The following is a 21,308-nucleotide window of genomic DNA, read 5'->3' on the forward strand; positions in this document are numbered from 1 at the left end:
GACATGTGGAATGTTTTAAATGCAAATGTGACCCTATTACATAAGAGATTGGACAAAGCAGAGTCCAGAGAAAAAGCTGGGAGTCAATCCACCGCTTCGACTGGGTCACCGGGCCCTTCTGGGTCTCAAAAACGTCCCCTATCCCAAATAGCAGACACTGATACCGACACGGATTCTGACTCCAGTGTCGACTACGATGATGCGAGGTTACACCCAAGGGTGGCCAAAAGTATTCATTTATATGATTATTGCAATAAAAGATGTTTTGCATATCACAGATGACCTTTCGGTCCCTGACACGAGGGTGCGCATGTATAAGGAAAATAAACCTGAGGTAACCTTTCCCCCATCCCATGAGCTTAACGAGTTATTTAAAAAAGCTTGGGAAAATAAGAATTTACTTACCGATAATTCTATTTCTCATAGTCCGTAGTGGATGCTGGGAACTCCGTAAGGACCATGGGGAATAGCGGCTCCGCAGGAGACTGGGCACAAAAGTAAAAGCTTTATGACTAGCTGGTGTGCACTGGCTCCTCCCCCTATGACCCTCCTCCAAGCCTCAGTTAGGATACTGTGCCCGGACGAGCGTACATAATAAGGAAGGATCTTGAATCCCGGGTAAGACTCATACCAGCCACACCAATCACACCGTACAACTTGTGATCTGAACCCAGTTAACAGTATGATAAACGTAGGAGCCTCTGAAAAGATGGCTCCCAACAATAAACAACCCGATTTTTGTAACAATAACTATATACAAGTATTGCAGACAATCCGCACTTGGGATGGGCGCCCAGCATCCACTACGGACTATGAGAAATAGAATTATCGGTAAGTAAATTCTTATTTTCTCTGACGTCCTAGTGGATGCTGGGAACTCCGTAGGGACCATGGGGATTATACCAAAGCTCCCAAACGGGCGGGAGAGTGCGGATGACTCTGCAGCACCGAATGAGAGAACTCCAGGTCCTCCTCAGCCAGGGTATCGAATTTGTAAAATTTAGCAAACGTGTTTGCCCCTGACCAAGTAGCTGCTCGGCAAAGTTGTAAAGCCGAGACCCCTCGGGCAGCCGCCCAAGATGAGCCCACCTTCCTTGTGGAATGGGCTTTTACAGATTTTGGCTGTGGCAGGCCTGCCACAGAATGTGCAAGCTGAATCGTACTACAAATCCAACGAGCAATCGTCTGCTTAGAAGCAGGAGCACCCAGCTTGTTGGGTGCATACAGGATAAACAGCGAGTCAGATTTTCTGACTCCAGCCGTCCTGGAAACATATATTTTCAGGGCCCTGACTACGTCCAGCAACTTGGAGTCCTCCAAGTCCCTAGTAGCCGCAGGCACCACAATAGGCTGGTTCATGTGAAACGCTGAAACCACCTTAGGGAGAAATTGAGGGCGAGTCCTCAGTTCTGCCCTGTCTGAATGAAAAATTAGGTAAGGGCTTTTATATGATAAAGCCGCCAATTCTGAGACACGCCTGGCTGAAGCCAGGGCTAACAGCATGACCACTTTCCATATTTTAATTCCACAGTGGTGAGTGGTTCAAACCAATGTGACTTTAGGAGACTCAACACTACATTGAGATCCCAAGGTGCCACTGGAGGCACAAAAGGAGGCTGTATATGCAGTACCCCTTTGACAAACGTCTGAACTTCAGGCACTGAAGCCAGTTCTTTTTGGAAGAATATTGACAGGGCCGAAATTTGAACCTTAATGGACCCTAATTTTAGGCCCATAGATAGTCCTGTTTGCAGGAAATGCAGGAAACGACCCAGTTGAAATTCCTCTGTAGGGGCCTTCTTGGCCTCACACCACGCAACATATTTTCGCCAAATGCGGTGATAATGTTTCGCGGTTACATCCTTCCTGGCCTTGATCAGGGTAGGGATGACTTCATCTGGAATGCCTTTTTCCTTCAGGATCCGGCGTTCAACCTCCATGCCGTCAAACGCAGCCGCGGTAAGTCTTGGAACAGACAAGGTCCCTGCTGGAGCAGGTCCTTTCTTAGAGGTAGAGGCCACGGGTCCTCCGTGAGCATCTCTTGAAGTTCCGGGTACCAAGTCCTCCTTGGCCAATCCGGAGCCACGAGTATAGTTCTTACTCCTCTCCTTCTTATGATTCTCAATACTTTGGGTATGAGAGGCAGAGGAGGGAACACATACACTGACTGGTACACCCACGGTGTTACCAGAGCGTCCACCGCTATCGTCTGAGGGTCCCTTGACCTGGCGCAATATCTGTCTAGTTTCTTGTTGAGACGAGACGCCATCATGTCCACCTTTGGTTTTTCCCAACGGTTTACAATCACGTGGAAGACTTCTGGGTGAAGTCCCCACTCCCCCGGGTGGAGGTCGTGTCTGCTGAGGAAGTCTGCTTCCCAATTGTCCACTCCCGGAATGAACACCGCTGACACTGACAGTGCTGTCACATAATTTTCCGCCCAGCGAAGAATTCTTGCAGCTTCTGCCATTGCCCTCCTGCTTCTTGTGCCGCCCTGTCTGTTTACGTGGGCGACTGCCGTGATGTTGTCCGATTGGATCAATACCGACTGACCCTGAAGCAGAGGCCTTGCTTGACTTAGGGCATTGTAAATTGCCCTTAGTTCCAGGATATTTATGTGAAGAGACGTTTCCATGCTTGACCACAAGCCCTGGAAATTTCTTCCCTGTGTGACTGCTCCCCAGCCTCTCAGGCTGGCATCCGTGGTCACCAGAATCCAGTCCTGAATGCCGAATCTGCGGCCCTCTAGAAGATGAGCACTCTGCAACCACCACAGGAGAGACACCCTTGTCCTTGGAGATAGGGTTATCCGCTGATGCATCTGAAGATGCGATCCGGACCATTTGTCCAGCAGATCCCACTGAAAAGTTCTTGCATGGAATCGCTTCGTAAGAAGCCACCATCTTTCCCAGGACCCTTGTGCATTGATGCACTGACACTTGTCCTGGTTTCAGGAGGTTCCTGACTAGCTCGGATAACTCCCTGGCCTTCTCCTCCAGGAGAAACACCTTTTTCTGGACTGTGTCCAGAATCATCCCTAGGAACAGTAGACGTGTTGTTGGAATCGGCTGCGATTTTGGAATATTTAGAATCCACCCGTGCTGACGTAGCACTACCTGAGATAGTGCTACTCCGACCTCTAACTGTTCCCTGGACCTTGCCCTTATCAGGAGATCGTCCAAGTAAGGGATAATTAAGACGCCTTTTCTTCGAAGAAGAATCATCATTTCGGCCATTACCTTGGTAAAGACCCGTGGTGCCGTGGACAATCCAAACGGCAGCGTCTGAAACTGATAATGACAGTTTTGTACCACAAACCTGAGGTACCCTTGGTGAGAAGGGTAGATTGGGACATGGAGATAAGCATCTTTGATGTCCAGAGACACCATATAGTCCCCTTCTTCCAGGTTCGCTATCACTACTCTGAGTGACTCCATCTTGAATTTGAACCTTTTTATGTAAGTGTTCAATGATTTCAGATTTAAAATCGGTCTCACCGAGCCGTCCGGCTTCGGTACCACAAACAGCGTGGAGTAATACCCCTTTCCCTGTTGTAGGAGGGGTACCTTGATTATCACCTTCTGGGAATACAGCTTGTGAATAGCTTCCAGTACTGCCTCCCTGTCGGAGGGAGACGTTGGTAGAGCAGACTTCAGGAACCGGCGAGGGGGAGACGTCTCTAATTCCAATTTGTACCCCTGTGATACTACCTGCAGGATCCAGGGGTCCACTTGCGAGTGAGCCCACTGCGCGTTGAAATTTTTGAGACGGGCCCCCACCGTGCCTGAGTCCGCTTGTAAAGCCCCAGCGTCATGCTGAAGACTTGGCAGAAGCGGGGGAGGGCTTCTGATCCTGGGAAGAGGCTGCCTGCTGCAGTCTTTTTCCCCTTCCTCTGCCCCGGGGCAGAAATGAGTGGCCTTTTGCCCGCTTGCCCTTATGGGGACGAAAGGACTGAGTTTGAAAAGACGGTGTCTTTTTCTGCTGAGTGGTGACCTGGGGTAAAAAGGTGGATTTCCCAGCCGTCGCCGTGGCCACCAGGTCCGATAGACCGACCCCAAATAACTCCTCCCCTTTATACGGCAAAACTTCCATATGCCGTTTGGAATCCGCATCACCTGATCACTGTCGTGTCCATAAACTTCTTCTGGCAGAAATGGACAGCGCACTTACTCTTGATGCCAGGGTGCAAATATCCCTCTGTGCATCTCGCATATATAGTAATGCATCCTTTAAATGCTCTATAGTCAATAATATACTGTCCCTATCCAGGGTATCAATATTTTCAGTCAGGGAATCCGACCAAGCCACTCCAGCGCTGCACATCCAGGCTGAGGCGATTGCTGGTCGTAGTATAACACAAGTATGTGTGTATATACCCTTTAGGATATTTTCCAGCTTTCTATCAGCTGGTTCCTTGAGGGCGGCCGTATCAGGAGACGGCAACGCCACTTGTTTTGATAAGCGTGTGAGCGCCTTATCTACCCTAGGGGGTGTTTCCCAACGCGCCCTAACCTCTGGCGGGAAAGGGTATAATGCCAATAATTTATTAGAAATCAGCAGTTTTTTATCGGGGGAAACCCACGCTTTGTCACACACCTCATTTAATTCATCTGATTCAGGAAAAACTATGGGTAGTTTTTTTCACACCCCACATAATACCCCTTTTTGTGGTACTTGTAGTATCAGAAATGTTCAAAGCCTCCTTCATTGCCGTGATCATGTAACGTGTGGCCCTACTGGACATTACGTTTGTCTCGTCACCGTCGACGCTGGAGTCAGTATCCGTGTCTGGGTCTGTGTCGACCATCTGAGGTAACGGGCGCTTTAGAGCCCCTGACGGTGTTTGAGACGCCTGGACAGGCACTAACTGATTTGCCGGCTGTCTCATGTCGTCAACAGTTTTTTGCAAAGTGCTGACACTGTCACGTAATTCCTTCCATACGACCATCCAGTCAGGTGTCGACTCCCTAGGGGGTGACATCACTATTACAGGCAATTGCTCCGCCTCCACATCATTTTCCTCCTCATACATGTCGACACAATCGTACCGACACACAGCACACACACAGGGAATGCTCTGATAGAGGACAGGACCCCACGAGCCCTTTGGGGAGACAGAGGGAGAGTTTGCCAGCACACACCAGAGCGCTATATATATACAGGGATAACCTTATATAAGTGTTTCTCCCTTCTATAGCTGCTGTATTTGTATTATCTGCCAATTAGTGCCCCCCCTCTCTTGTTTTACCCTGATTCTGTAGCAGGACTGCAGGGGAGAGTCAGGGAGCCGTCCTTCCAGCGGAGCTGTGAGGGAAAATGGCGCTTGTGTGCTGAGGAGATAGGCTCCGCCCCCTTTTCTTCTGCCTTTTCTCCCGCTTTTTTTAGGAAAACTGGCAGGGGTTAAATGCATCCATATAGCCCAGGAGCTATATGTGATGCATTTCTTTAGCCATATAAGGTTTAAAACGTGTTTTATTGCGTCTCAGGGCGCTCCCACCCAGCGCCCTGCACCCGCAGTGACCGGAGTGTGAAGTGTGCTGAGAGCAATGGCGCACAGCTGCAGTGCTGTGCGCTACCTTATTGAAGACAGGAACGTCTTCTGCCGCCGATTTTTCCGGACCTCTTCGCTCTTCTGGCTCTGTAAGGGGGCCGGCGGCGCGGCTCCGGGACCCATCCAAGCTGAGCCTGTGATCGTCCCTCTGGAGCTAATGTCCAGTAGCCAAGAAGCCCAATCCACTCTGCATGCAGGTGAGTTCGCTTCTTCTCCCCTTAGTCCCACGATGCAGTGAGCCTGTTGCCAGCAGGTCTCACTGAAAAGAAAAAAACTATTTAAACTTTTACTCTAAGCAGCTCAGGAGAGCTACCTGGCATGCACCCTTCTCGGCCGGGCACAAAAATCTAACTGAGGCTTGGAGGAGGGTCATAGGGGGAGGAGCCAGTGCACACCAGCTAGTCATAAAGCTTTTACTTTTGTGCCAAGTCTCCTGCGGAGCCGCTATTCCCCATGGTCCTTACGGAGTTCCCAGCATCCACTAGGACGACAGAGAAACTCCAGATAAAAAAATGCAGATTCCCAAAAGGATTCTTATGGCGTATCCTTTCCCTGCACAGGACAGGGTACGTTGGGAATCCTCACCCAGGGTGGACAAGGCTTTAACACGCCTGTCCAAGAAGGTGGCGCTACTGTCTCCGGAAACGGCAGCCCTCAAGGATCCTGCTGATCGCAGACAGGAAACTACTTTAAAGTCTATTTATGCACATACAGGTGCTTTGCTCAGACCGGCAATAGCATCGGCATGGGTGTGTAGTGCAGTTGCAGCTTGGACAGATACCTTGTCAGCTGACCTTGATACCCTAGACAGGGATACCATTTTATTGACCTTAGGCCACATTAAAGACGCAGTCTTATATATGAGGGACGCTCAAAGAGACGTTAGGCTGCTAGGTTCGAGAGCCAACGCCATGGCGATTTCTGCTAGGCAAGCTCTGTGGACCCGCCAATGGATGAGTGATGCCGACTCAAAGAAGCATATGGAGGTTTTGCCATGCAAAGGTGAAGTTTTATTTGGGGAAGGTCTCGCGGACCTGGTTGCCACAGCTACCGCGGGTAAATCTACCTTTTTGCCTTTTGTTCCCCCACAGCAAAAGAAAACTCCACAATATCAGATGCAGTCCTTTCGGTTGCATAAGTCCAGAAGAGGTCGGGGCTCATCTTTCCTCACCAGAGGTAAGGGTAGAGGAAAGAGAGCACCTGCTCCAGCTAGTTCCCAGGAGCAGAAGTCCTCCCCGGCTTCTACAAAATCCACCGCATGACGCTGGGGCTCCACTGAGGGAGTCCGCACCGGTGGGGGCACGTCTTCGACTCTTCAGCCAGGTCTGGGTTCTGTCAGACGTGGATCCTTGGGCGATGGATATTGTATCCCAAGGCTACAAACTGGAATTCGAAGAGTTGCCCCCTCGCCGATTTTTCAAGTCGGCCTTGCCAGTTTCTTCCCCAGAGAGGGAAGTAGTGTTAGCTGCAATTCAAAAGCTGTGTCAACAGCAAGTGATTGTCAAGGTTCCCCTAGTCCAACAGGGGAAAGGGTACTATTCGACCCTGTTCGTGGTCCCAAATCCGGATGGTTCGGTCAGACCCATTTTAAATCTAAAATCCCTAAACCTGTACTTGAAAAAGTTCAAATTCAAGATGGAATCGCTCCAGGCTGTGATCTCCAGTCTGGAAGGGGGGGGGGATTTTATGGTATCAGGCGACATAAAGGATGCATACCTTCATGTCCCCATATATCCTCCTCATCAGGCGAACCTGAGATTCGCTGTACAGGACTGTCATTACTAGTTTCAGACGTTGCCGTTTGGGCTTTCCACGGCCCCGAGGATTTTCACCAAGGTGATGGCGGAGATGATGGTGCTCCTGCGCAGACAGGGAGTCGCAATTATCCCATACTTGGACGATCTCCTGATAAAAGCAAGATCGAGAGATCAATTGCAGAAGAGCGTGTCGCTCTCCCTGAGAGTGCTACAACAACACGGTTGGATTCTCAATCTGCCGAAGTCACAGTTGATTCCAACGACTCGACTATCATTCCTAGGCATGATTCTGGACACGGATTCTGGATTCTGAACATGGTCAGAGACTTGCTAAAACCAAAAAGAGTGTCTGTTCATCAATGCACTCGAGTTCTGGGGAAAATGGTGGCAGCCTACGAGGCCATCCCCTTCGGCAGGTTTCATGCAAGGACGTTTCAGTGGGACCTCCTGGACAAGTGGTCCGGGTCCCATCTACTAATACATCAGAAGATAAGCCTGTCCCCCCGGGCCAGGGTGTCTCTCCTGTGGTGGCTGCAAAGTGCTCACCTTCTAGAGGGTCGCAGGTTCGGCATTCAAGACTGGGTTCTGGTGACTACGGACGCGAGCCTCCGAGGATGGGGAGCAGTCACACAAGGAAGAAATTTTCAGGGGCTATAGTCAAGCCAGGAGGCTTGTCTACACATCGGCGTACTGGAATTGAGGGCCATATACAATGGCCTACGACAAGCGGAGTATCTTCTTCGTGACCTACCGGTTCTGATTCAATCAGACAACGCCACAGCCGTGGCTCATGTAAACCGCCAAGGCGGGACAAGGAGCAGAGTGGCAAAGGCGGAAGCCACCAGGATTCTTCGCTGGGCGGAAAATCGCGTAAGCGCTCTGTCAGCGGTCTTCATTCCGGGAGTGGACAACTGGGAAGCAGACTTCCTCAGCAGACACGATCTCCATCCAGGAGAGTGGGGACTTCATCAAGACGTTTTTACAGAGATAACAAGTCTTTGAATTCCTCACATAGACATGATGGCGTCACGCCTCAACAAGAAACTTCGGAGGTATTGTGCCAGGTCGAGGGACCCTCAGGCAGTAGCAGTGCACGCCCTGGTGACACCTTGGGTGTTTCAGTCGGTCTATGTGTTCCCCCCTCTTCCTCTCATCTCAAACATATTGAGAGTCATAAGACAAAAAAGTGAAAACTATCTTCATTGTTCCAGATTGGCCTCGAAGGGCCTGGTATTCAGATCTTCAGGAGATGCTCACAGAAGATCTCAGGGAGGACCTGTTACAACAGGGGCCCTGCGTGTTCCAAGACTTACCGCGGTTACGTTTGACAGCATGGCGGTTGAACACCGAATCCTAGCTGGGAAGGGTATTCCGGAGGAAGTCATCCCTACTCTGATAAAGGCTAGGAAGAAGGTGACGGCAAAAGATTATCACCGTATCTGGAGGAAATATGTTTCTTGGTGTGAAGCCAAGAATGCTGCTACGGAAGATTTCCATCTGGGCGGTTTTCTCCACTTTCTACAGACAGGAGTGCATATGGGCCTAAAATTAGGCTCCATTAAGGTACAGATTTCGGCCCTGTCTAATTTCTTTCAGAAGGAATTGGCTTCTCTCCCAGAAGTCCAGACTTTTGTAAAGGGAGTGCTGCACATCCAGCCTCCTTTTGTGCCCCCAGTGGCATCTTGGGACCTTAACATGGTGTTACGGTTCCTGAAGTCTCACTGGTTTGAACCTCTTCAAACTGTTGAATTGAAATTTCTCACTTGGAAGGTGGTCATGTTGTTGGCCTTGGCATCTGCAAGGCGGGTGTCCGAATTGGCAGCCTTGTCTCACAAGAGCCCCTATTTGACCTTCCATGTGGATAGAGCAGAGTTGAGGACTCGTCCTCAATTTTTGCCTAAGGTGGCTTCTTCATTTCATATGAACCAACCTATTGTGGTGCCTGTGGCTACGGGTAACTTGGAGGATTCCAAGTCCCTGGATGTAATCAGGGCCTTAAAAATCTATGTAGCCAGGACGGCTCGGGTTAGGAAAACAGAAGCACTGTTTGTCCTGTATGCAGCCAACAAAGTTGGCGCTCCTGCTTCGAAGCAGACTATTGCTCGCTGGATCTGTAACACGATTCAGCAGGCTCATTCTACGGCAGGATTGCCGTTAATAAATTCGGTAAAGGCCCATTCCACTAGGAAGGTGGCCTCTTCTTATCATGACACGTCACTCTTTCACTTTCTACAACTCTCAGAAATGGCAGTTCCATTTGCCACACATTGTGCTTGGCAATCAAAATTCCAAGCAGACTCACCAATGCAAAAGTGCTCCCATACCACTTCGAGCACAGGTTCTCAAACTCTGTCCTCAGGACCCCACACAGTTCTTGTATTCTAGGTCACCTGTAGATTTTTAAAATGTGACAGTTGGTGATTGCACAGTACACCTGCCAGGTGACTTGGAAAATGTGAGCTGTGTGGGGTCCTGAGGACAGAGTTTGAGAAACACTAACCTAGAGCAAATAGAAAAGATAATGTTAAAATTCTGTCATTGTCTATTAATTTTTCCTGTCATCTTACTCCACTACCATATATCTTGCCCAGCCAACTAATTATAAGCCTTTAATATCAACCCAGTTGACAACCACCCATTGTCTCTCTTCTGCATTTGGTTCCCTTTCCTGTAAACTGTCCCCATCATTAATTTCTTACAACATCACCAACTACTTTGAAATCAAGTTAATATCTATCCTACAAGATATCTCTTCCTGCCATTTACAGCACATCCCTCCCCTGCACTCACTCTTTATTCTTTCTGTGACCGTCCTCTAAAAGGCTAATCAATATTTGGTTGTACCGCCCCATTTAACAAAAACTAGGTTGAAAAGTAATGACTGCCTCCATAGTTGCTGTCCTCCATTGTTGTTGTATACACTCAAGGGATTCCTGTCTTGTCACCAGCTTTACAGAAAGGTTTCTTGGACTCGGGTTACAGGATTTTAGGAGCTGTGGCCAAGGTGAGGGAAGCATTCCAGCCTCCAGAGCCAGAATTCCCTCCACCTCCTCCTGACTTGGAACATCTGCGGGTGAGTTTATTCATTTGCACAAGGAAATGGACCTAACCCCAAGTACACTTGGTAACCGCTTGCAGACTTTTTGCCTGATTCAGAGATGCAGGTAAAGTGGCCAGCCCCATTAGTTGTTCCAGATCTACCTGAAGTTGCATATATCATTGCTTACCCTCGTCTCTGGAATAGCCGCAATTCCTTCTACATGCCCACGACTTACATATCCTACATGCTGGCATCCAGTTCCTGCCCACTCAGCCGCTAAAGAGATCCGTGCAACTCTGACTTGCACATAATTGTTCTAAGTTGCTTATGCAGGCTTAGACGGATTCCGCTGACTGAATTGTGTACAATCCAGAATCTGTATTTTTTCCTATTTTCGTTAACGGCATGCATATAACAGCTTTCCAAAACGACGGCTGTCCTGTAGCCGCCTTTGCTGCTAAACTTGAAATTGGCCTGTCATTAGACAGCAAGTTGTTACAGCAAAGCATCCAAGGATACTGGTGTTTACCTCCTCTTTTGCTTGAGGGTTGCAGGTATGTTAGGAGTGCAAAACATGAGCCTACGCCTTTTATGGGCCAGGAAAGGCAGCACTTGAGATGGGTGTAAGCACCAAAAGAGAAAACATTTTAGAACTCCACATACAAGGCACTTAACTATACATATGAAGGATTATTATTATTATTATTATTACACACAAGATGCTTTATTTGTAAAACTCAATAACTATAGGTGTTGATTATACATGGGAATATATCAGTGTTCATTAAACTTGTGAATAATTTTTGGATTAAACTGAACTGTATTAATCTTCATATAACAATATAGTTATTCATCTCTCTAACCTTTCAATTTGCTTCAGGTTATGGATCCATAGTAAAACACAGTAGACCTTATTACAATGTGAAATGCTTCCTACTTAGAGAGGAACTGGGCTACCTCAGTGGTGTCGTAGTTTTTCTGTTACACATTATTGCAGAGTATAAAAATAATAATAATAAACAGTGTATCCTTGGATTGGGTATATTTTCTGGCTCTTAAGGTGTGTACACATGGTGAGATTCGGGCTAAACCCCGATTCTGACTATGCGATGAGAGCTAGGTCGGTATCGCAAGCATAGATGACTGTGCTTGCGATACTGGCTATGTGTGATTTTGGCTAAGTGTCAGTTTTGACTATCTTTTCTACAAGATTTCAAAATAGACTTTCAAAATTGACTTGCCTGCACAGTCTGTCTAGACTTGCGTTACCGACCTCGCAGGACCGCGCATCGGTATTGCATCGGGATCGCAAGGTGACTTTCCTGATCTGTACTAACTTTCCTTACGATTTTGACTATATATAGTCAAAATTGTAAGAAAAAATCTTACCGTGTGTACACACCTTAACGTATATGCTTTCTTTTCGCCCAATGCATATACTTTTTATTTTTACAAAATGATAGCACATAATGCACACGCCATGGACTTGGCACATCAGATGATGGTTAAGAACTAGCATAAAATACAGATGGCTAGTCATAATACACCATGTTCTTTTTTTTTTTTTCTTTCATGGTATTTATTGCTGTGTTCATGCTGTTCAGTTGACTGATGAGGCCGCACCTCCAAAGCCGCCACTTCCTGAAGGAGAGGTTCCACCTCCCAGGCCGCCACCTCCTGAGGAGAAGGACGAGGACTTCCCAGAGCAGAAGCAGGGCGAGGTGGTGAACCAGCAAATGATGGTGGCTGCAAGACAGCTTCACGATGAAGCTCGGAAGTGGTCCAGCAAGGTAATGTTTGTGTGATGTACATTAAGTGCAGGATAAAACATAACTGAGAAACTGAGTATAGCCTACACAGTGAACCATAAGGATGTGCTGTAGTAGGTTTATGAATTGTATGACTGACCTGTGCACAATTTCTTACCTACATTTCTTGGGGGGTCTTAAAAGAAATCTGGTTTTATGGCTTAACATATATACCATGCATACCATTTTCTTTTAGTTTATTTAATAACGGTGTCTAGTTGAGAAAAAATAAATTTGTGGGGATGTACAAATAACTGGCTAAGAGAGAAGCATGTTTAATCGCCTGCGGGTATTAACCCACTAATGTAGGATTTTACACTTTGAGAGTGTTAGGCACACCAGATACTTACAACACATGTAGAAATTGCTGAGAAATTATACTGTGCATCTGCACTGAATTCACAAGGTATTCTAGGTCCAGATTTAACCAACTGACCTGTTCTAGGTTCATGGGTAAGGCCAACCATTTTACATGTTACACTATTACAGTTCTTATTAGCTGGGAGCTACCATAACGAAAGCTGTACAAATGGGCAAATCATTGTCTACAATGACTAGGGTTATTAAACTGATTTCTCAGCAATAAGACTACCTGAGGGCTACTAAAAGCTGTATTTATGATGTAATAAGCCAGGTAAGATGGAGTAAATCTTCAAGACCTGGAAATTCACCTTAAAGGTAGTAGAAGTATCAGTTATAACATTAAAACCACTGGGGTGAAGTGAATAACAATAATTATCTCTAAAATGACCCCTGTCAAAGGGTGGGATATATTAGGCAGCAAGTGGAAATCAGTTCTCGAAGTTGATTTGTTGGAAGCAGGAAAAATGGACAAGCCTAATGATCTGAACTACTTTAACAGAGGCCAAAGGGCAGGTCTTGTGGGTTGTTCCTGGTACGCAGTGGTTACTACCTACCAAAAGTGGTCCAAGGGAGGAGAACTGGTTAACTGGTGACTGGATCATGGGCGCCCAAGGCTTATCGATCCGTGTAGAGAGTGAAGGCTATCCCATCAGGTCCTATCCCACAGAAGAGCTATTGTAGCACAAATTGCTGAAAAAGTTAATGCTGGCTGTGTCAGAGCACACAGTGCATCGCAGCTTGTTGCTTACAGCGCTGCTTAGCTGCAGACCACTCATAGTGCCCATACTGACCCCTATAAACTACTGAAATCACCTACAATGTGAGTGTCAGAACTGGACCATGGAGCAATGGAAGATTGTGGCCTGGTCTGATGAATCATGTTTTCTTTTACATCATGTGGACGTCCAGGTTCGTGTGCGTCATTTACATAAGTAAGAGAATGGCACCAGGAAGCACTGAAGGAAAGCCAGCAGAAGCAGTGTATGCTCTGTTGTGCTGGGAAACCTTGGGTCCTGGCATTCATTTGGATGCTACTTTGACCTTTACCACCTACATAATCTAAACATTTTTGTAAACCAAATACACCCCTTCAGGGCAACTATATTACCTGATGGCAGTGGCCTCTTTCAGCTGTACAATGAGCTGTGACACACCGTATGACTTGTTCAGGAATGGTTTGAGGACATGACAAAGTTCCATGATGATGGCTTTGCCTCTAAATTCTAAATTCAATAGATAGCAATCTACTGTGTAGCTGTAGCTGTATCCAAAGTACAGACATGAGTTTATCTGTTGTCGTATCTAAAGGAAATCCGAATAATGAGATCACAATATAGATCAAATTCTCTGAAGGTGGAATTGAGGTAGTAGAACCTCAGAAGACTTTGGCTTTGTCATTAATAACTCATTTGTTTAACCTTGGTCCATATGGTTACTCCAAACACACTGTATTTATGTATAACTGGAACAAACATTGAATTTCAAGAGATGTTTCACCTATAATGTGAACGGTGGCTGCCTTCCTTCCTGCAGATTGTGATCCTTTATTCACACTACTTGCTGTACAGTCGCAATAAACACTATCAATTCCAATTCCATCTTTAGCTGTAATGGGACATTTGTTAACCACACTTTTATTGATAATAGTGACATCTTTTGTAGAAAGTAGAAGCTGTTTCAGTGGCAGTTCCCTTTCTGTGTAAGTGTAGTTCCACTTAATTCTATGCAAGCCTCACTGTTCTGTTACAGACAGTGTAGCATATCACTTTATTACAGCTCCTCTTTCACACTGATGAAACTGCTCAACATAATTGACATGGAACTGTACATAAAGAGAAAGCTACTGAAATATATCTGCAAGGTTACTCGAGTACAATCAATAAATGATTTGTACTTTTTCAGCTTGAGTGCCATGTATGAATTAGCTCAAGCAATTGTTTCTTTGTTTAATGTTAATCTATGATTTTACTGTATGTTAAAAAGACTATTGGCATTATTGACATATAATGTGCATGGCACAGACTAAGCTTTTAGCAAAAGTGTTTCCCCCCCCCTTTTTAATAAAAAACAAACAAAAAACAAACAAACCCTGAAAAATTCTATTTGCAGCCTTCACTACTATTTTTGTGTAAAATGCATATTGTAACATTTATGTCTCAGTCTAATGGTAAAGATACACCTATTCTACACACATACACACATGGTTTGGCTTCAGGTGCAGTCAACCCTTTTGCCCTCCTGTCCCACCTCTGCTTCTGATACTAACCCTGTCCCCCTTTCTTTACCCCTCCTTGCCCTCCCAGTCACCCGGAAGCCCTGCTCCCGCTACCCCGCAGGGTAGAGAAGCTGCTGTGTCTGCGGTAGAGCAGGAGCGTGAGGAAGAGGAGGAGGAGGAGGCATCAGTGGAGTTTGCTCTCTCCTCTGACATTGAAGATGATTATGAGCCAGAGCTCCTCTTAGTGCCTGAGGGTCAGCCTGTTAACCAGTCAATGCTGGCCGCAGCTCAGTCTTTGCATCGGGAAGCTACCAAATGGTCCAGTAAGGTATTCAATGGTTACAAAGTTTGCATCCTCCACCGTGCCATGTGCATCTCACCCCTGTCCCTCCATCCATGACACGGTTTGCGCCTCCCGTCTGCGCCAAGCTGATAGTGTTGCTGAATGTCTTGTTTATACGTGCTGGCTTGTGTCTGTAAGCCCATGTATGGCTTCATCAATGGATATTGGCTTGTGTATGGATTTATGCATTCAGATGTGTTGGGTCAGTTGTCCAATTACGCTTATTACTTTTGGAGAGAAAAGTGGTGAATCATTCAGATAAAACTCTTTAAATAAGTACAAGCACCTCACTTTGTCCCTCACATAGGGAAACACTAATCAAAATGCTTAATTTAAGATAGTCACATGGGTTAGAACTTGATAAAGGCTTAGTACTCTTAGTTTCATTAAAACTGCATTTGCATTCTGCATTTGTATTCTAACCTTTTTCTGCCCAATACTTTGTAGACCTGTATGACAGGTTTCCTTATGTGTATAAGAAGGGCTGACTTTCTGAGCAGTCCCTGTGGGAGACAACAAATGTTTCAGAGCATTTATCTTTTATGTTTAATTTCCTTAAAAAGCAAATCTTCACTTCACTTCAGACTGCTGAGTGGTTATCTGCACATTTTACAGAGCATGTAGATGACTGATCTTCAGAATTGTAGGCGAAGATCCGTTACTAATATTGACTAGAAATCAAATGGTATTAATTATCCCTTTTTAATTTATTAATAATAGAACGCCAAACCCTTTGCTGTTTATAGCGTTAATGAAAACTGTATTAGAGTCTTTTCTCTATAAATAATGTGTGCGACCCTTACATTAAAGAGTCCAATATTTATTTTAAATGTTAGTATTTGGAAGTTGCTAACCTCAGCGGGTCTATTACATGAACACATAAATATGTGCATATCAAGGACTTTATTTGTTTTTCCATTTCCTATGAAAGTACACCCAGAGTTGCTTATACTGTACACAAGCTGTGTGGTTATATAGAGCACTGATACTATAAAATCTTCACCCTGTTGTAGGGTATTATTTGGATTCTGAAATGTACCTGTTGATGGTTTTCTTTCAGTATATGGTTAGCATTGTATTCAGAGTACATGTCCCCCACTAGATTCAGGAAAACCTGAAAGAAGCCAGAACCATTGTAGCTTATAGAGGGAGGGGCAGTAAATGGGTGTCTCCTCCATACATCTGTGCTGCCTGCTGCTCTTGCTGTCTCACGGTGTGTATAATGTTGGCTTACACACAGAACAGACGCATGGCTTGGAATGGCAGTGTTTTTCAAGGATGATTGTCTTGTCTGTGAGTGTGCAGTCTTGGGAAATATTTTCTGTATTACTGAAAAATGGTATTCAGAGGTTACTGTGTTGAACTTACATGCAACTAGGTCTAATTTGTACAACATTGAAAATTAACCCATGTCCTTTTACACATAAAGGAGAAACTTAGATATGGTTAGCGCCAAAAAAGCAAGTATGATTGCTATGGGAAGGCCTCAGGGGAACTCCATATATTTACAATGACCGTATATGTTTCCTTTTGAGCGACACCTAAAGTAAGTTACTGTGGCTGATTTCCATTTAACCTGTAGTTTCTGGAGAGTCAACACTATGAGAAAATAAGCAATTTGGTGGCTTCTTTTATTTCCTGCGTCTGACCTGGGCAAACTGGAACACTGGGCATCCTAGAATTAGGCCTGTATTTGTTTCACTTTTTGTGGTGCTCATCAATAATTCCATGTATTTTACAGAATAGCTTTTAGTGCACTTAAGACGGATTTGGCTGCTATATTTTAGAGGTTTGTAATTTTGTATTTCTTCCTATTCTTTGCCCATAATTCCTTTGCAACCACAGTCAACCTCTGACTGCCAAATGCTCTCCACAGCTCTTGGTACGTACCTGTAAGATTATCTGCATATATTTATAGGGCACCAAGGATACAAACAGGGTAGTTACAAAATATGAGGGCAACATATCTAAGCAAGATAAAAATATGAAGAAATACATATATAAAGCCCTGTGGAATTTCTTTGTTCTAAAGGTGATATAGCTTGGATACCATGCTCATTCCCTACCTGATCTTACTGTGTAACATTTAGGAGTGTATTCAATTATTTTCAGAAACTGCCATCTTGTCAGAAAGACGGCAGTTTCTGACAGGTTTTGGTCGGAAGGATTTCCGACCTATTCAATGTGACCCCTTTTTTTTCCTGACAAGTCGGGAAATCCGACCTGTGGGAATGCAGGCCGCCGATCCACGTGTATTGTCGGAAGCGCGGCCAAACCAGACAGGTTTAAGCTCGGTTTCCGACAATGTCAATCCGACTTTAAAAAAAGTCGGATTGCCATTGTTGGGAACTGGTCAAACCTGTCTGATTTGGCCATCCATTGAATACACATTTATTTAATTATTATTTATTAACAGTTTCTTTTATAGCGCAGTATATTATGTTGCGCTTTACAATTAGAACAACAGTAATAGAAAAAAACTGGGTAAAAACATGCAGACATAGAGGTAGGAAGGCCCTGCTTGCAAGCTTATAATCTATAAGGAAATAGGCATTGATACACAAGGATAGATGCTACCTGTTGCATAATGGTCCACCAGATTGCTAGGTTCTTAATGGGTTGTATTATATGATCACACAGCAATGTTGGCAAAGGGTCAGGAGGGTGTAAAGAAAACCAAAATGTGAGGTTGTGTACTGTACAGAGAGGATGTAATTAAATAGGGAAGCATTGAAGGTTATGTGGGTGGGTCTGGAATTTGATAGGCTTTTCTGAAGAGGTGAGTTTTCAGGGAACGTTTGGAGGGATAAAGTCCTGTAATTTTGAGTGGGAACAAGTAATACGTGATGATAGACGCAGATCTTGTGCAGTGCGAAGAGTTAGGAAGATATCTTGAGATGAGTGAAGAGATGTATGTTGGTGCGTTTGGTTAATAGCCTTCTATGTAAGTAAAAGCATTGTATATTTAATACGGTCGAATACCGGTAACCAACGGAGGGACTGACAGAGCAGATCTGCAGATGATGAACGTCATCTAGCGAGGAAGATTAGCCTCGCAGCTGCATTCAAAATGGATTGTAGTGGTGAGAGCCTATGTTTGGGAAGACCAGTCAGGAGACTATTACAATAATCAATGCGGGAGATAATGAGGGCATGGATTAGAGTTTTTGCTGTGTCTTGTGTAAGATATGGTCATATTTTGGATATGTTTCTTAGATGTATGTAACATGATTTTGAGACAGATTGAATGTGGGGAACAAAGGACAGTTCAGAGTCAAGTATGACACCTAGGCAGCAAGCTTGTGGGGTAGGGATGATTGTGGAGTTATCAACAGTGATAGAGATATCAGGTTGGAAACTACTATTGGCCGGTGGAAATAGAATTAATTATATTTTGGAAAAATTAAGTTTGAGGTGGCAAGATGTCATCCAAGATGTAATGGCAGAAAGGCATTCAGTGGCACAGCCCAATAAAGATGGTGACAAATCTGGGGAGGATAGGTAGATTTGAGTATCATCTGCATACAGATGACACTGAAATCCAAAAGAGCTGATTAGTTTGCCAAGAGATGTGCTATAGATAGAGAAAAGCAGTGGACCTAAGACTGAGCCTTGCGGTACTCCTGAGAGAGGTAGCGAAGAGGAGGTGGAATCAGAGAACGAACACTGAAGGAGTGATTAGATAAGTAGGATGGAACCAAGAAAAGGCTGTGTCCTGAAGACCTAGGGATTGTAGAGTTTGTATGAGAAGAGAGTTGTCAACAGTGTCAAAAGCAGCAAAGAGACTTAGGAGAAGAAGTAGTGAGTAATGGCCTTTAGATTTAGCAGTGACCAGATCATTCACTACCTTAGTCAGTGCTGTCTCTGTGAAGTGTTGGGCACGAAATCCTGACTGAAGTGGGTCCAGTAAGCTGTGTGAGTTAAGAAAGTGTGTGAGGCGAGTGTAGGCAAGTCTCTCAAGTAGCTTGGAGGGGCATGGGAGCTGAGAGATAGGACGGTAGTTTGAGAGAGTGTTGGGGTCAGAATTTTTTTTTTTTTCAGAATGGGAGTAATCACTGCATGCTTGTACAGAGAAGGAAAGATACCAGTAGACAGAAAGATTACAGATTTTAGTTAAAGTTGGGATGAGCACAGGATACTGATCTTTACTAATTTGTGAGGGTATAGAATCAAGAGGAGAGGTAGTAGAGTAGACAGATGAGAAGAGTGCAGATAAGTCATCTTCATTTGTGGAAGGTGTTAGAGCAGGCATGTCCAAACTGCAGCCCTCCAGCTGTTGAGAAACTACACATCCCAGCATGCCTTGACACAGTTTTGCTGTCAGAGAATACTAAAGCTGTGTCAGGGCATGCTGGGATGTGTAGTTTCTCAACAGCTGGAGGGCCGCAGTTTGGATATGCCTGTGTTAGAGGGTTCAGGCAGGGAATTGAGCAGGTCACTGGCAGTAGAAGAGCATACCATTTCATTTCGGATCTTATCAATCTTGCCCTTGAAATAGGACGCAAGATCTTGCGCACTGATAGTGGCTGGTGGGTTGGGTGAGGGAGGGACAAGAAGTGATTTAAATGTATTAAAAAGTCGCTTGAGGTTAGAGCAGGTGTGGCGAACCAGTCAGAGGCAAAGAGCCAGGAAAGATCCATAGATAGGGTATGAGCCACTATCATGCGTGCACCGAAGGCATGCGCAAAAATGGGGGCATGGCCTATTTGTCACAAAGCCATACCCCATTTTTGTGCGCACACCTTTCGGTATGACATTTGTAGGAGTGTGACCTTGTGTCATAACCCCATTAGTCATGCCCCCACAGTGCCAAATACACATGTCCCCACAGTGCCAGATACATATATGCCCCCAGAGCCAGATACACATGTCCCCACAGTGCCAGATATACCCCCAGTGCAGACACACATGCCCACACAGTGCCAGATATGCCCCCAGTTCCAGATACACGTCCCACAGTGCCAGATATACCCCCAGTGCAGACACACATGCCCCCACAGTGCCAGATATGCCCCCACAGTGCCAGAAATGCCCCCAGTGCAGATACATATGCCCCCAGAGTGCCAGATATGCCCCAGTGCTGATACACATGTCCCCACAGTTCAGATATGCCAGATATGCCCCCAGTGCAGATACACATGTCCCCACACAGTGCCAGATGTGGCCCCAGTGCTGATACACATGCCCCCCACAGTGCTTCACCCCCCCCCCCCCAAAAAAATAAAAAAAATAAGTGCTGCTGTGAGGGGATGGAGAGCGCAGTGTGCGCCTCTCCTACACCTCAATATCCGGCGGCAGTGTCTATCTTCAATTTGCTGCCGGTCCATGAGCCAATCAGGGCTCATGGTCCGGCAGCCAATCAGGAGCCTCAGCTGCCGGTCCGTGAGCTCTGATTGGCTCACGGGCCGGCGGCGAATTGAAGATAGACACCGCCGCTGGAGACCAGTCTGTGCCGGGCTCTGAGTGTCGGGCAGCGGTGGCCGTGATCGGATCGAGCCGCATGCAGAGGATAAAAGAGCCGCATGCAGCTCGAGAGCCGCGGGTTGGCCACCGCTGGGTTAGAGGCTTGAGCAGAAATGAGAGATTGGAAATATGTTTGTTTGGCAGTGTCCAGAGCACTGCAATAATAAGATTTTACTTACCGATAAATCTATTTCTCGTAGTCCGTAGTGGATGCTGGGGACTCCGTCAGGACCATGGGGATTAGCGGCTCCGCAGGAGACAGGGCACAAAAATAAAGCTTTAGGATCAGGTGGTGTGCACTGGCTCCTCCCCCTATGACCCTCCTCCAAGCCTCAGTTAGGATACTGTGCCCGGACGAGCGTACACAATAAGGAAGGATTTTGAATCCCGGGTAAGACTCATACCAGCCACACCAATCACACCGTACAACTTGTGATCTGAACCCAGTTAACAGTATGACAACGTAGGAGCCTCTGAACAGACGGCTCACAACAAGAACAACCCGATTTTTTTGTAACAATAACTATGTACAAGTATTGCAGACAATCCGCACTTGGGATGGGCGCCCAGCATCCACTACGGACTACGAGAAATAGATTTATCGGTAAGTAAAATCTTATTTTCTCTAACGTCCTAGTGGATGCTGGGGACTCCATCAGGACCATGGGGATTATACCAAAGCTCCCAAACGGGCGGGAGAGTGCGGATGACTCTGCAGCACCGAATGAGAGAACTCCAGGTCCTCTTTAGCCAGGGTATCAAATTTGT

The 21,308-nt window shown here is 45.9% G+C and overlaps 1 protein-coding gene across 2 annotated transcripts in view; it reads left to right on the forward strand.

The window, feature by feature from the left end:
- Positions 1-21,308, forward strand: part of VCL (vinculin) — a 135,533-nt gene that overhangs the window by 99,551 nt on the left and 14,674 nt on the right. The window contains exons 17-19 of one of the 2 annotated variants that reach the window (XM_063958645.1): positions 10,257-10,381; positions 11,953-12,138; positions 14,823-15,062. In XM_063958645.1, the coding sequence (XP_063814715.1) occupies positions 10,257-10,381; positions 11,953-12,138; positions 14,823-15,062 (551 nt within the window). The remainder of the gene's footprint in view (positions 1-10,256; positions 10,382-11,952; positions 12,139-14,822; positions 15,063-21,308) is intronic. The other variant, XM_063958646.1, reaches the window with a different exon arrangement.

Source organism: Pseudophryne corroboree, chromosome 3 (genome assembly GCF_028390025.1).
Source record: "Pseudophryne corroboree isolate aPseCor3 chromosome 3, aPseCor3.hap2, whole genome shotgun sequence".
NCBI classification, from domain to species: Eukaryota; Metazoa; Chordata; class Amphibia; order Anura; family Myobatrachidae; genus Pseudophryne; species Pseudophryne corroboree.